Source organism: Wolffia australiana, chromosome 4, assembly GCF_029677425.1.
Source record: "Wolffia australiana isolate 7733 chromosome 4, ASM2967742v1".
NCBI classification, from domain to species: domain Eukaryota; kingdom Viridiplantae; phylum Streptophyta; class Magnoliopsida; order Alismatales; family Araceae; genus Wolffia; species Wolffia australiana.
This window is the reverse complement of record NC_135838.1, coordinates 7,049,328-7,064,921: the sequence shown is the minus strand read 5'-3', so window position 1 is coordinate 7,064,921 and position 15,594 is coordinate 7,049,328. Positions and strand designations below refer to the sequence as shown.

Below are 15,594 nucleotides of genomic sequence, written 5' to 3'. Positions count from 1 at the left end.
TTTACTCTTTCTCACTCACTCTCTCTCCCTCTATAAATTTCTCTCACTCTTACTCGTACTCTCTCTTCCCGTCTCTCTATAAATTTCCCTTGTTCTTTCTTACTCTCTCTCTCTCTCTCTCTCTCTCTCTCTCTCTCTCTCTCTCTCTCTCTCTTCCCCTCTCTCCATAGTTCTCCCTTACTGTTTCTCACTCACTCTTTCTCTCCCCCTTCTTTCTCTCTTATCCTCTCCTTAACTCTCCTACCCTCTATTTTTATCTCTCTCTCTCTCTCTCTCTACATTTTCTCTTTCAATTGACACTTGGTAATAAAGATCCGAAAACACGCTACTTTATACCTGTAGCGATTGCCCTCTAAATTTTTGAACAAGGAGAGATAGATCCAGAGAATAAATTTAGTGTTTTATTTTACTTTTAAAATATATCTCATTTGTAAAAGGTAATCATAAAAGGACATTTATAACGTTGATATCGCACTAATCTTTCCCGAATCACTTTGACTGGGATCTTTGATCTCAAACTTTTTTCTGTTGAAAGTAATTTTTTTATGAACGCAACATTCGTCAGCCAACTTACTGCGAGACAAAATAGCAAGGATTACCCCATATGTTTATTTATATAATATCACAATATTCGCTTTGCCAAGCCGGAGGGCCATTGTTGGTGGCCGGCAAAAAAGTTACTTTTTTTCTCTTTCCCTGTTCCCTCTTACTTTATTCCTTGATTCCATGCCTACACATGGAGAGAGAGGGAATTGAGAGAAAGATAGAGAAGAAGGAGAGAGGAGGAGAGAGAGGGAGAGGGAGAGAATGAGGAGAGAGAGGGAGAGGGAGAAGGAGAGAATGAGGAGAGAGAAGGAGAGGGAGAAGGAGAAAGAGAAAGAGAGAGGAGAGAGAGAAAAAAGAGGGAGAGAGAGAGAGAGGGAAAAAGAGAGGGAGAGGTAGACGGGGAGAGAGGGGAGAGGAAGAGGAGAGAGGGAGACAGAGAGAGGGAGAGGTAGGGGGGAAGAGAGGGAAGAGAGGGGAGAGGAAGAGGAGAAGAGAGGGAGAGAGAGATGGGGCGAGGGGGAGAGAGAGGAGAAAAAGAGAGGGAGAGAGAGAGGAAGAAAGAGAAGGAAAGGGAGAGAGAGAGAGAGAGATAACGAGAGAGGAAGAGGGAGAGAGAGAGGGAGAAAGAGAAGGAAAGGGAGAGAGAGAGAGAACGAAAGAGGAAGAGGGAGAGAGAAGGAGATAGCAAGAGAGAGACAGACAGGGAGAGGAAGAGAGAGAGAGAGTGAGAGAGAGATCAGTGGAAGCTGGGCTGCTCGGACCACGGCCAGAGAGTGGGGTGATCGTCCAGTCCGCAGAAAACGTTGCTGAAACCCTCGTCCTGGCCGGCAGCGGCTTCTGTTTTGGACCCACTGCAGTCTGCATCCGAGCTATTGCCGCTGCAAAAACCCTCCTTCTCCTTGTTCTGGTTCATTCCTTCTTCCCTCATCGCCATGATCTGCAAGGCCATCACAAAAATCACTGATTGTTCTTCCGCATCCCCAGCAGGGTAGAGAGAGAAACAAGAGAATACAGTAAAGTTAAGGATCATCTTGCATGGAATTCTAAATCATGAATCAATTCATCATGGGAAGATCTTGAGAGGCAGACTTTTAAGTCAACAAGTAGGAATTAACCAAGTCTCTGTAGAGAAATGGGAGTTCCCGAAAAACTTCAAACTTAAATGAGACCCAAGGTCTAGTCCGAATTCAGTCCTTCCTAAATTATCCCATGAATTTAATTAGAACAGACAGACCCACTCTTAGGATGCCCAAATCCCATGTTAACATAATTGAATCACTTAACAGGGATTTGAATGATGGATCATAATCTAAAATAACACATTAATGTCCATTGAAGAAATTAAAACTCCACAAAGAAAGGTAGATAAAGTGGAAAAAAGAAAGAGAGATTTGGTTACCTGGGCTTGGAGCCCCATATTCTGGGTCTGAAGGGTCTCGTTCTCTTCTCTAATGGCGTCGACTCTTCTCTTGAGGGCGTTGAAGTCCTTCTCCAGTTGCTTTGTCTTCCACCTCGCTCTTCTGTTCTGGAACCAGATAGCCACCTGGCGAGGCTTAAGCCCAAGGGCACGCGCCAACTGGACCTTCCTCTCTGGCTCAAGCCTGTTGCACATCTCAAAGCTTCTCTCTAACGTTCTCACCTGCTCCACGCTCAACCTCTTCCTCTTCTCTCCCCCCACTGCCAAGTACTCCTCATCCAACTCCTCCTCACCCACTGTCACTAGAACACCGCGATTCAGACCAAATAAGCTCTAAATTCTTATACCTATCTCACCAAATGAGAGATTCAAAGATGGATAAATGAAGAGAGAGAAAGATAGAGATATATATGGGGGTAAGTCAGAGATGAATTCAGATCCGGAAAAGCTCAGAATGTACCCACCCATTTCGCAGAATTGCTACTTTTTATGATCCGGGGGGAGGGATATAAAGAGAGATCGAGAGAAAGAAAAATGTGCACAGAACGAGAGATAGAAGAGAATTCAGGGATGAAATCAGGTCTGAAAAGGTCAGAACGCAACGACTCATTTCCCCAAAACCGCAACTTTCTTCTTTCCTGAGAAAGATCATAAGAGAATTCCAAAGACAAGCAGAGGAGAGAGAGAGAGAGAGAGAGAGAGAATTTTCTGTCTAACCTTGGAAATTTTCTGAGCTGAGGGTTCGATGGGTTTGCCGGAGCTGCTCCATTGTCAGCTGGGTCTGCACTTGCAAGAGAAACTTGGGCGGAAAGAATGGCGAGGATGTGCCATCGCAGCGCATTACCTTCTTCTTCTTCTCTCTCCTTTTACCACCAAATTCTCCTCTCCAGATCTCCTCTTCCCTTCATCTCCATAACCCACGCCAAACCCACCTTCAAGAAGCCGAACCAGCGGACGAGAGAGTCTATAACGGGGCGATTTCGGGAAAATGATGGGTTTCGCTGCAACTCTTGATTAGTACGAGGACCTCGTTTCCTTAAAAAATTGTTCTCCGAACTGTAAATTCACTGGTTTTGATGGTTTTTTCCGTTTGTCAATTCGAAATAATTGACTTGATGCACCAGATAGATGGAGTTCGGCGGTTAACAGGAAGAACCTTCGTCGTGGAATCCCACCGCGTGCCGTTGATCGGACGGTGGAGATAAAGCTTGGAGCCTTTTGATTAATATAAACATGCCGACGGCGACCAGTCGAGAATAGTCACGATTGGTGGCCAAGAACTTGTGGGGGGCGCTTGCCACGTGCTCATGGACGCAATGTACACGACACGTTCCTTCTTCTTAAAGGGGACCCCTTCTTCAGCCTTTTATTATTACAGTAAAAAATCATTTAAATTTCCTGCATTTTCGGTCTGTAGATGATTGAATGTAAGTTATTTACTGCCTCATGGCCCACATTAGTGAGGTGTCTCATTAATGTAATGTACTGGATAGCCCTTTCAATATCGATAGAAATAAATATAGAGAGACAGAGAGATAGAGTATGTGTGTGGGCGTATGTGTTTGTGTGTGATAGGGAGAGAGAGAGATAGTCTATGTGTGATAGAGAGGGAGAGAGGTCATGAGACGTGTGCCTCCCCACATCGAGCAGTTTCCAGCGATACAACCCACGAGTTCCAGAACTCAACCCTTTCTTCCTCTTCTGTTTCTCTTCTTATATATAAAAAAAGAGATTCCAAAGGAATCCATATTTCAATCAATCTCTATCTATATATCTATCTATCTACCTATCTATCTATCTATGTATCTATCTACCGATCCAACAATCTACCTATCTACCTATAATGCGTTATAATGAGTGTGTGATTATTACGCAATCTTAATAGAGTGATTACTTGTCTTTAAACATGTATTCTAAATTTTCTTATTTGAAAGCTACAGGAGAAGGACATCTAAATATCCAAAAAGTCTGACATTGTGTAGCACTGCTCATATGATGAGTACAACCTATTATGTAGCCAGTAGTATGGAGACACTATGGATCGATAGTGGTTCTCTTTGGAGAAAGAGTTCAATAGATCGATCCATGTGAATTATTGCATGATATTTTACATAATGCCAATTAGTTTGATTGATGTTGCGGTTGTGTATGTAGCCCTTAGATTTGAGACACCAAATACACATTCTGGATGGATAGCTGTGTTTGAATTTGAGCCACAATTTCTGAAGAAGAATCAAATCACTCCTAGATCAGATGCATCAAGAAGCCTACAAAGCTTACATTGTAATTGAGATGAGATCATCCTCCCTATTATATGAGGATACTGACTCAAGGAAGAAGATTCACTAAATCCTTAATCATGAAGATGAATTAGAATATCAGATTAGTTCTCTGATTATGTCTCAAGTACAAACTGGGACAATTGGTTTTGTTGAAATAGTTTAACATAGACTAACTTGTGGTAGCAGCGTCAAGCAGATGAGGGCCTATACATTCAAGTTAAATGATGATAGGAAGGTTCCATGAGAGAGTTATTCTACTCTTTTGCATCTTGTAGGACATGATGTGTAGTTTGGCACCCCATATGCCAGTGACTTAACTAAAAATTTGGGTGAAATTCATTTTTGATTGATTAAATAATATATTTGTCTTAGATAGGGGATTCTATTTAAACAACAAACAAAGCGTCATTTTAAATTTCTGTAATTTGAGATTTAATATTCGAATCCAATTAAATTATATATAAATTGAAGGCAAATAATTAAGTTTTAAGATCAATCTAAACCATCCATTATAATCAGATCATATTAATATAAAATTCAAGATGCTAAGTATTATACGACTTATTAGAAATGCAAGCCGACTAATAAAAAATGTAATGAAATCTCCTGCTCTTCGAGAATGGCCATTAAAATTATTAACACGGCTGATACATAGGCCAAGAGGGTCAAATGCATATAATATAAGAGCACTAGATGATATATAGGAATTTATAAAGACTTGAATGAAAATTTTCAAAGAGTATACAAAAGGGGTTTCCAATCAGGTGCTCATGCAAGATATGTTTGGGCAACCCTCTCCCCCCATCCCCCCCCCCAACCCAAACACCCCCTTTATTCTCTCCCTCTCATAAGTCATCTCCTTCTAGTGGGAACAGATTGTGAGAATGTCAATAATATATTCAAAAAATTTTGAATAGATTCAGGAGAATATCCTCCATTCAAGTGGTTGTGTGTATGCATCTACAAGTTAAACACATGAACTGGAAGGCACAATGCCAGAGAACCAAGTGGGAGTAGAATCTATACCACTCAAGGTTATTTTATCATACCATGTTTTACTTGTTGGGTTCTGTGTCTTGGTTCAACCATGGAAAACATGGTTTACATGATGCTGAAGCGTACGAATCGATTCATAATCGATCTTAAAAATCAAAACATCAAATGTACCTTCTGGTGAACTTATTCTACCCTTGACATGCTCACTTTGAGATCATTCCAATCAAGCATATGCAGTATGAAGTATGAAGTATGAAATCAATACATCAAGCATATGAAGTATCAACGCGATCCCTTAGCGCTTGGATCTCCACCTCTCCTTCTTCATCTCTCATTGAAGACACTCTCCTTGGTTGAGTATAAATGAAAGTGAAGAAAGGGTGCTTTCAATTCTGGCTGGCCTGGGTGCTTGAAATGAGTTCCCCTTATTTATATTTTACTTAAGTTATTCTCAAAAACCCATTAACTAAAATATATTCACCAATGCCCTTATGATCTTATGCGTGTGACCCTCTAGGCCCATGTATCATTCTAGTTAATAACTTTAGTGGCCTAATAATAATTATTGGCCAACCTTATAAATTATCCATATCAACAAATAAATTAATTAAGGATATATTAAACCCAATCGATAGGTAAAGTTTCTAGCCCGTGGGGTTCCAAGCTGAACCTTGTGCTCTAGAAGATATCGAATAGTGTTTGAACTCTTTCATGGAACCTTTACCGTCATTGGTTACCATATATGTATAATCCATCATTAATGCAAGACTCTCAAACGACTTGGGTTATGGTTTGTTGTCACACCCTAATCCGTCATTCGATTAATATTGATGTGTAACAGGGTTCATTGGAGAACATATTCTCCAATATCCTCATGATAAGCCTAAAATTAGTGTGTAAATATGTAGTTGTTCGAGCTTTTAGACTTGTGCAATTAAATTTATAATATCCTTTAATCACTAGATACTACGTATAGAGTAAGCAAAGAGTTGAACCACACGGAGGCACTAAGCAAGAATTTGTGTCCTATTTCAAATCAACTAATTCGACAATAAATTAATTTTTCACTTAATGGACCTCAATTATGTTTAATTATGTTTATAATTAATCAAAATTAAGTAGAAACTTAATTTTGATCTTAATGTTTCGGTCAAGGCACTCGAGATAGGATAATTTTGATTATATTATCAGATTAATTTGGATTACCAATTTCCCAATCAAGATAATTTTTTAAGAAAATTTTTTTGTATTAAAATTGGGAATTAATAATCAAGAAACGGATTTTTGAAATTGGACTTCAAGATGGACTAATTTTTGGATGAAAGTTTGGATTTAGGTTTTTTATATATTGAATTGAATTTTTAAACAACTTACTTTGAAATCTAGAGAGATAAAGTAGATGAATTAACCAAGAGAGAGAAAGTACAAGAATTTGGGGGGAAATGGATTAAAGATGAAATTCGACCCTAATCTAAAGATCTAAGATGCCAAATTGGATGAAAATCAATGTAGAACTAAGGATTAAAAACCAAATCATGAATCAAAATCAAAATGCCATGCTAATCACCATTCAAATCAACTTCAAGGGCATGTACATTTCAGCCATGCTATGGCATTTTAGAATCTTTCAAAAAGAAGTTCAAAAAGTAAATTAGAAACTTACAAATTTCAACGATGAATCAGGATCTGTCAACTTCCCAAGCAACTCTTGTGTCCTTCTTGGCCAAATCCTTGGGGAGAGCTTCAAAAAGTGAATTTCGCCTTCTTCCTGACATATGGATCGTTAAGGGGGAAAAGACAAACATACCATCAAAATTTCAACTCAATGGGACGGCTAGATCTTAAGATATTGCCATTTTACTAGCATTTAATCTCAACTGTTGGATCATTTTATCTCTCTTCCACGCAACGAAAAAGTGTCATTTTTTTGTTGGCTGATGCCTTTTCCTCATTTTCTCCATCGTCGTATCGCATTCTGACATGTCTTTGCACGCTTCCACAGGCCGGGATCATCGTGAAATGATGCTGCATTTTGAACAGCTCAGAAAACATCACATCATCACATCTATTCACGTTTGAAAAGAAAAAGACAAAGGAAGGTAAGCTTACTGATTATTTAATGTACGTGGAATCGGCCGCATGCTATTAATGCATGCGGCGAATCGATTATGTGTGTCTTAAACATGCGGAATATTCCTGTTTCATAAATGCACGCAGAGAATCGATCTCCACGTGCATTTATTGCATGCAAAAGCGCATGAAACAAAAGACAGGATTTACATTTTTCCTCGCCACCTGCGCCACGTAATTTCTTTCAAAGCAATGATTTTCTCATAAAGGCATCACGCATTGCGATGCCATAAAGAGCCAATTAGGTGCTCTTTCAAAGCAATGATTCGCCCGAATTTTTGGATCATTTAAAATACTAAATAAATTATAAAAAAATACTAAATAAATCATTTACAATACTAAATAAATCATTTTGTGGCTATAGAATGTCAGAAAAATATAAACAAACATGGAAAAATTCCAGAAAATTAGTAAAGCCTTTACGAACCTCTAGCCAAATATTTTACGCCCTGTAAAAAATATTTCTTCCATGCACTGAGGTTCAATATAATGTAAAAAATACTAAAAAATTAGAAACAATAAAAAAAATCAAAGTTCAAGTCATTTATATCCATGTATAGATGATAGCATGCAAATATGGCCATTAAAACACATTAATGTAATTTAATATACATCAATTTAACATTATAATTTGCAAGTTATCACCTCATTATCCTGGCCAGGGATTTTGTACATTGTCTTCCTTGAGTCAATCTCATCTTATACAGAAGGCAGATGATCCCATCTTGACCACTCAATCATCTCCTTGAGCTTCTTACTACATCTGAGCTATGACTTATTCGAATCTCGTGATTAGAGGCTAGTGAGTAATAGTCAAAATGTAGTCATCTATCCACAAGATGTCCTTGGCGTCTCAGCGAATGGATCACTTAGACATGAATCAACCTGATTGACATTTGGGTATAATACAATTCAGGGATTCATACAGATCAATTCAGCAAACTCTTTATCCAAAGAGCCCCCACTATATGTCCTTAGTGTCGCCAGACTAATAGCCACATGATCAACTTACTTATCGTATAAGTAGGATCAGTTAGTGTTATTCTATATGGATAATTTGATGTACATCTCTACTATCCATTGAATAGGAATATTTAGAATACATGTTTAAAGACTAGTGATCACTGTCTTATGATCTCATCATAATTTACTAGGTTATTGTACGTATTCATTGACCTCATTATAATCATCACACTGGAATAATAATGAGCGTAACATTTTATTCAATGGACTTAAATAAACATGGTGGTGTGATTGGCTTGATGGCCACATAATATCCATCACCACTCTAGGTAATTTATTTTGATTTGTACTTCCATAGCAATATATAATTATTTCAAACAGATAATCAAGCCCAAAGAACTTAAGACTTCACCGTTTTAACTAGAATTCAATTATAGAGAGATTTTGGGAAGGGAACATGAGGCTGGTAATTTTATGGTTGGGTAACTCCATGAATGGTCCACTAACCAAACATTTCCACTTCTGAATATCTTTTTTCAAAGTTACCCTTGAGGTTTTTTATCAAAAATATTAATATAGGTGTGTCATGAATATCCTTTCAAACTTTATTAGAAGGTGACATGGATATTATTTAATATGATCATGAAAGAAATTATCATGATTGTGTAAAGTTTCGTATGAGAATTGACCTTTCATGATGTCTCTTATGGGGTGGGGTGGCTTGTACCTCTTTTATTCCTGGATTTAACCCAACTCTTTCAACTACTCAATGTAAGCCTAATTTTGGTTAATCATCTTATTCAGCTCCTTTTTGTCCTGATATTCCCCTGAAAACTCCATCCTCTCCTTGAAAAGTTGCATCACGGTAGATTTTGAACATTAGAGTGAAAATAAAATGATGTTGAGAAAGGCTAAATATCTTGATGACCATAAGAAGGATGAGTAGAATAGGCTTTACTTTCAGAAAAATCTTCATAAAAACACTTCATAGTATCTTTCATGAAAAGGTGGATCATTGGAATGGTGAGATTCATTATTATAATTACAATGGGGCAGCTGTGCCTTGAAGCATATGATCCTCGTAATAGAGCTTAGCTTCTAGATTTATGCTTGTGACATGGGAAACCCTGGTTTGATCTGTAGCAACTTATAACCAAATGGTCTTAGCTTTTTTGTCCTACACTACTTTGTTCTCAATGTAGATTTGTTCATCAGTGGTTACATATTTTACCATTAAATGTATTTAAAATGATAAAAAATAACCAAATATATAAATTGAATTCCTGAATTTTTGAAGAAAAATCTACACAAGTCTATAAATTCCTAAGAATCCTTTTTATATTGTTTCACCATTTTATTTGATATGTTTAATCAAAAAATAAAGTTAGATATTTGTTAGATCACTGCCTTCGTATGGACTGACTCATTTTTCGTCCAGTGTATTTTCATTAAGTATTAAAAGAAATTTTAGAAACATTATTGGTGCCCAAATATTGATGACATATTTAACTCACATTGAGTCAAACAATCACTAGGCTTAACACTTGGTGTTGTTGACAGTGATGTACGGTCACCACTAAAATTTTATTATAATTATTTCCTTTTTCTACACTTGAATATTCTTAATCAATAAGAAATTTAAGAAATTTGTTGGATAACAGCCTTATTATGGACTTGCAAATTTCTCTTCCAATTTTGTTAAGAAAGTGTTAAAGGGAAATGTAAAGGTATTGTTTCGTAAATCAAATATCTAATGTCACATTCAATGAACATTAATCCTATATCTTTAGGCTTATAGAGAGGTAACTGATAACATTTTACTTTATTTTATGGGAATTACTTATTGGGTTTTTCTTGATATTTCCTACCTACCACGTGTCACCATTTGATCAAATCGATTGGAAACCAATCAGTGTTTTTGAAAGTATGCTAATATGGGGTCACATATTGCGATACAGTTATGAAAGTCATGAATTTACACATTTTTAAAACTCGACGCACAGGGGTGAAATGGACAAATTGAAAAAGGGACGGCTTAAAATCACAATAAATGCAACTCAGAAGCATGAGAAAAAAAAAGAAAGGTATCAGGGATTTAAATATTTTCATTAATTTGTGTTAAATGCTGTGAAATCCAGAAAAGGCAGTAGAATTGTGTGCCATGATGCCGTTGGATATATAGGCCACTACATGATGTGTGCACAATGATGTGTCACCATGTCACACAAAAGGAAAATATTTTACTTTATGCCTTTCAGCTTATTCCATACATGACACATGTTTATTTTTAACGAATGATAATGGATGATGGGGAATAAATAATACTCTGAGAGTTTTAAGGTTACAATAATGTCAAATCAATAAAGGTGAAGGGACATCCATACTGATGAGGAGAGAGGAATTTTTTAGGGCAGCTTTGTCTTTATCCCCTCATTCTTTTCATGCCCTTGTATCTATATATTGAGTGCTGATCACTGTGAAAATCATCTTGAAAGAAAGTGAATATAGAAAACCAGTAAGATTTTTTTGATGTTCCAGATGGTTGAGGAGGCTGATAGAGAAGGGAAGGATCTTGTGTTCAGCCACCAATTGTCGTGGTCTTAGCAAAATGTAAGAACCTATGGTGAGTATTCTTTCCTTACATCCTTCATCTTCATCATTGATCCCCCTTAAACCCTTTTGTATCACTTCCTCCATTATTCTACCCTCACTTGAATCACCTACATAATTACATCAATTTGTCCATACATTCCCATTTATCTCTTTATCCATCATATCCTGACACCATCACTTCACTTCACAATCAAAATATCTCACTTATTCCCTATCTTGTATCATAATAGCCTATATTTTATCTTTCATCCCATCATGTTTCATCATCCTGCCATTATCCCAATTCAATCAATATTTATAGCCACACATACGTATCATTTTATGTATCCTCCTCATGTCATCAACATGGCTTTATGTGATGTTTCTTAATCATATTCCTCATGCTCTCTTTACATCACTATCGTCTATCTTCTATTCCCCTTCATATTCTCCTAATTCTTTTATTAATATTATCTACCCACTCCCAACCTTTCCATTATCATTTCCACAATATTACATATTTTATAAGTATATAATGTCACGTCTTTAATCACCATTCACATATTACTGAATTCTTAGTCACCATTCCCAGTGGAGACAAGATTTAATCATAACTAACTAGATATATTTTTCAATTAAAGATACTTATTAAATTATATTTATTAAAATCAAAAACCACGACAACAAATTAAATCCTAAGTTTCTAGTTTACCAATAACCATATAGATGATGAAAATGAAATTAATTATCCTAAGATAAGGATAAAGAAGTTAATATTAGATTGGTAGAAGAGGTGAGGTCCCATAGCCTGGATGAGACGGATAGCATAGACGATGTATACTTCTTAAGGGAGATCCCCTAAAATATAATCTCCCAGAACTACGTTAATGTAGCTAACTTTTATGGCAATGAAACCATACAAATAACACGAAAGTTGTCTCAGCTATGTGAAATATATTTGACATCATTATAGAAGTTTGGTTTAGGATATAGTAAGTTATCAGTTAGAGATTAGCCCCTATTCATCTATAAGAATTTGGTAAGTCGCTTTATTATTGGAATTTATCAAAATTCAAATTTAAAATAGAAATATGTTTACGATGGTATAGAATGCACTATCTGTTATTAAGTCGTTCTTGGAGACAAAAATAATTACTTCATTTGAATTTGACTTCAATTTTTGTCCTTGAAAGTATTTTATCATGTGTTTTCTTTATTTTTATTTTATTAAATATGTTTATTTTATTAAATATTTTATTAATGAGAATAATATGACTTTTTAGGTCCACCAAGCATGAAGCCATTATAGATTGAACATCTGATTAACAGTTTGTTTGTCTTTTTATTGCATCACATGAATAAGTGAAAACGTATGAATTAATTAATTGGAGGTCATCTATGTCTTTATTTGGGAAAATGTATCAATAAAGACTAGGAAAAATGCAAAAATAAAATTTCAAAACTTTTGTGAATTTATTTATAACTTCCATTTTTTGTCTATTATATTCAAACATGTACCCAAAAAAAGATTAAAAAAAAATTAATTCTCTATGAAGGACTCTTAGATTTTAAAATTCATATTATTCTCATTAATGAAATGAAAATCATCTGAAAGTAGAATTTAACCACTTAGCATTATCGGTACTCTTCAAGTAACATATAAATTTGACCTTTTTAGGATTTGTGTGGACTTAATGCATGTGGAAGTAAAGTCATTTTGTAAACAAGAATATTATAACTTGATCATAATTATGAGTAAAAATTACATTTAGTGTTTGATTAAAGTAAAATTAAGTTTGATATATGTGACTCCTTTGGAGTAAGAAAAGTAATTCCTTTGGGGAGATCTGATAAAAGTGAAATGATACAGAGAAAATTCGCAAGGCCCCTATGCAAGGATGACAAGCACAAATAAATACATGGTTCTATGATTAAAATGTAAGAAGCTCCACGTGGAAATAAAATATATATTTGATAAATGGTAAAATATTTAGTAATAATAATCTAAAATAAGAATTAGAAGTGTGATATGGAACCAAAATTTTCAGATTCTACATCATTTAATTCCCATCAGTTTATATATCCAATTTATTTCAACGGAAATTCAAAAAATAAATATTTTAACTTCTCGCCACCCGATGTCCAAGATGAGGAATCATACTTGAATATATCTTGAACTAAAAAGAGTAGCCATCATATGATGACATGCTTGGGGTGAGCGATAGAAATGCAGAAAATGTATTCAGTTAGTAGTGTAAGGAATAAGTAGACTCAATCTTACTTAGAATAGATCCCTACGGTGCATTACTAAGAATTTGAGAAGCGATTAAGAGTACCATCTAACTTCTTTAAGATTAGCCACTATAATAGAAGAGATAATTATAATTCAGACTGATTTATGAATATTGCATTGTGAATTAAATATAATATTTCAAAGGGAATATAAATGAACTTATAAGGTATGATAAGATGGATTATAATCATGCATTTGTATTAAATTTTATCATTTAATTGTGGTTCATAGAAATAATATATTACATTCTACATATCATCATTCTAATGTAAATTTACTTAAAATAAATAATCTTTATGAATTTTTCTTATTTTCATTTAGATATTTTCTTAAATATATCCTTTCATATTTTATATTATTTCAGATGATGATGTATGAATACTCAGAATCAAATATTATTTTGGGAAGTTTAACAATATTTTTAAAGTTATTTTATTTAGAAAATTTTGATTGAATTCAAAAATATAATTGGGTATTACAAAGTATGTTTCACATTTTATGAGTCTGTTCATGCCATCAATTGCTTACTTTTCATTTTGGTACAGTTAGATATTATTAGTGATGTTCAATTATAGGACAGAAGTCAATTTATATGACATGATCATGATGTTTGATGTGCTTTTTAAATGCCCAATGATGCCGCTGAAAAAGATACCACCTTTAAGTGAAGCTATGATGAATGAGCTGATTTTCAGGGCATAAAAATGAACTGAATTTCAGTGTTGATAGATTTTGACTCTAATCATTAAATGGAGCCATTTCAAATCCCATTTCTAAAAAAAGTGATCTTCTAATGGGTATTTGATTTAGCAAATAAATAGTTTATTGATTTCATATTTACTTATCATTTTAATTTGAAAAAAATTAGATAAGAATTAAAAAAAAGAAGCCTTTTTGTCGTAAATAGAAATACAATACATTTTAGTACTGTCTCTCTTGATACTACGTGAAGATCATTTAGAAATATAAATAATTAATTAAACTAACATAAATTATGTATCAATGCTACCAAGGTATTCTCAAGTTATATAGATTAAATGAAGATTGGTCAAGTACCTACATGATTATAATATCATGAAAATTTAATTTTATATCAGAAACATTATTTGGTGGCGACCACAACTATGCATCGGTACCGGACGTGCCTCCACCTCCACCCGAGATATCCCATGTCTTGACATGTCGTCAACACCAGATCCAGAATTGTCCTTTGACGTGACATGTCGACAAGTCATCTATTTTCTCTTTCCTCCAAGGCCTATATATAGGCCAAAGTTGTAAGAAAACACTTGGTGAATTTTTCTTTGAATTGAAGTTTCTTCTTCAGAAAGAAAGGTTTGTCCTAGCTGTCGTCCCTCCCGAGTCACCACCGCTGCCTCCTGCCGTTGCTGCCACCATCAACGGAAGACCTTCAACCTCCTGCCTACGCTCCTACCGACGACCCTTCTTGTGCCAATCGCAAGAATCGCCCAAGTCGCCTTTTGGCCGCCACCCTCACCCGAGCGCACACGGTCGCCTCCCACGCCCATGCGCTCTCGACCACCGCTCGCGCTTGAGCATGCACGGCCGCGCACGCCCTGTGCTTGGTCATCGCCTGCGCCCAGCCCACCTCTCGGCTGTTGCCCTCACCCAAGCGCCCACGGTCGCTGCCCTCACCCGAGTGCCCACGGCCGCCGCCCTCGCTCGAGCACCCACGGCCGCCGCCCGTGCCCGTGCACTCTCGGCCGCTGCTCGCCCTCAGCACTTTCAACCGCACACGCCCCGTGCTTTGTCGCCGCCTGCGCCCAGGCTGCCTCCCTACTATCGCCCTCGCCTGAGCGCCCACTATTATCGCTCATGCCCGGCGCTCTCAGCCGCCGCTTGTGCTCAAATGCGCATAGTCGCGCACGCCCTGTGTTTGGTCACCGCCCGCGCCCAGGCCGCCGCACACAATCGCCAGCCCACGCAGCCACATTGTGCAGCCGCGTGCCCACGCGACCCTTGCAATCAGAATCCAGGGCTTTAGATCCTACGTACAGCAACAGGGTGCCTCGTTCAGCATTTAGGTTTCGAGGCGCTGCCCCAAGCCTCGCAAGGGGGCAACTCCCCCCTTGACCCCCCGCCAACTGACCACGCAGTTGGATCTGCAACACCCTGTCAAAATGCACATCAATCACCCCCACCAATGACGTGTCGAGAATTTCTTGCATCACCACAACGCACTACTCTAGTGCCGAGGTACTTTCTGCCCTCTTTGGTGATCGTGTTCTCCATCCAGTATTCTTGAAGTGTTTATCCACCGCTGTCGGATTAGTTTTGGATTTTGAATCTTCAAGCAAATAGACTGATTAGGCCTTTGAATCTTCTAGCGATCGTCCGTTTGAATTTATTGGCCT

The 15,594-nt window shown here is 36.8% G+C and overlaps 1 protein-coding gene and 1 non-coding gene across 3 annotated transcripts; one reads left to right on the top strand and one right to left on the bottom strand.

Moving 5' to 3' along the window:
* Positions 1-586: 586 nt before the first annotated feature.
* Positions 587-2,972, bottom strand: LOC144701762 (homeobox-leucine zipper protein ATHB-23-like). 2 transcript variants are annotated; one of them, XM_078573512.1, is made up of 3 exons: positions 2,681-2,972; positions 1,946-2,265; positions 587-1,483 (listed from the first exon to the last, which is right to left on the bottom strand). In XM_078573512.1, exons 1-3 carry the CDS (start codon positions 2,802-2,804, stop codon positions 1,283-1,285), a joined length of 645 nt encoding a protein of 214 aa, XP_078429638.1. In that variant the 5' UTR covers positions 2,805-2,972; the 3' UTR covers positions 587-1,282. The 2 variants fall into 2 exon arrangements, with proteins under 2 accessions (XP_078429638.1, XP_078429639.1); XM_078573513.1 differs by having other exon boundaries at positions 1,946-2,259; positions 2,681-2,971.
* A 9,785-nt stretch (positions 2,973-12,757) lies between these two features.
* LOC144702808 (U6 spliceosomal RNA) lies at positions 12,758-12,860 on the top strand. The gene has a single exon (XR_013581385.1). It is a non-coding gene; the product is annotated as a U6 spliceosomal RNA (small nuclear RNA).
* The last annotated feature ends 2,734 nt before the right edge of the window (positions 12,861-15,594 follow it).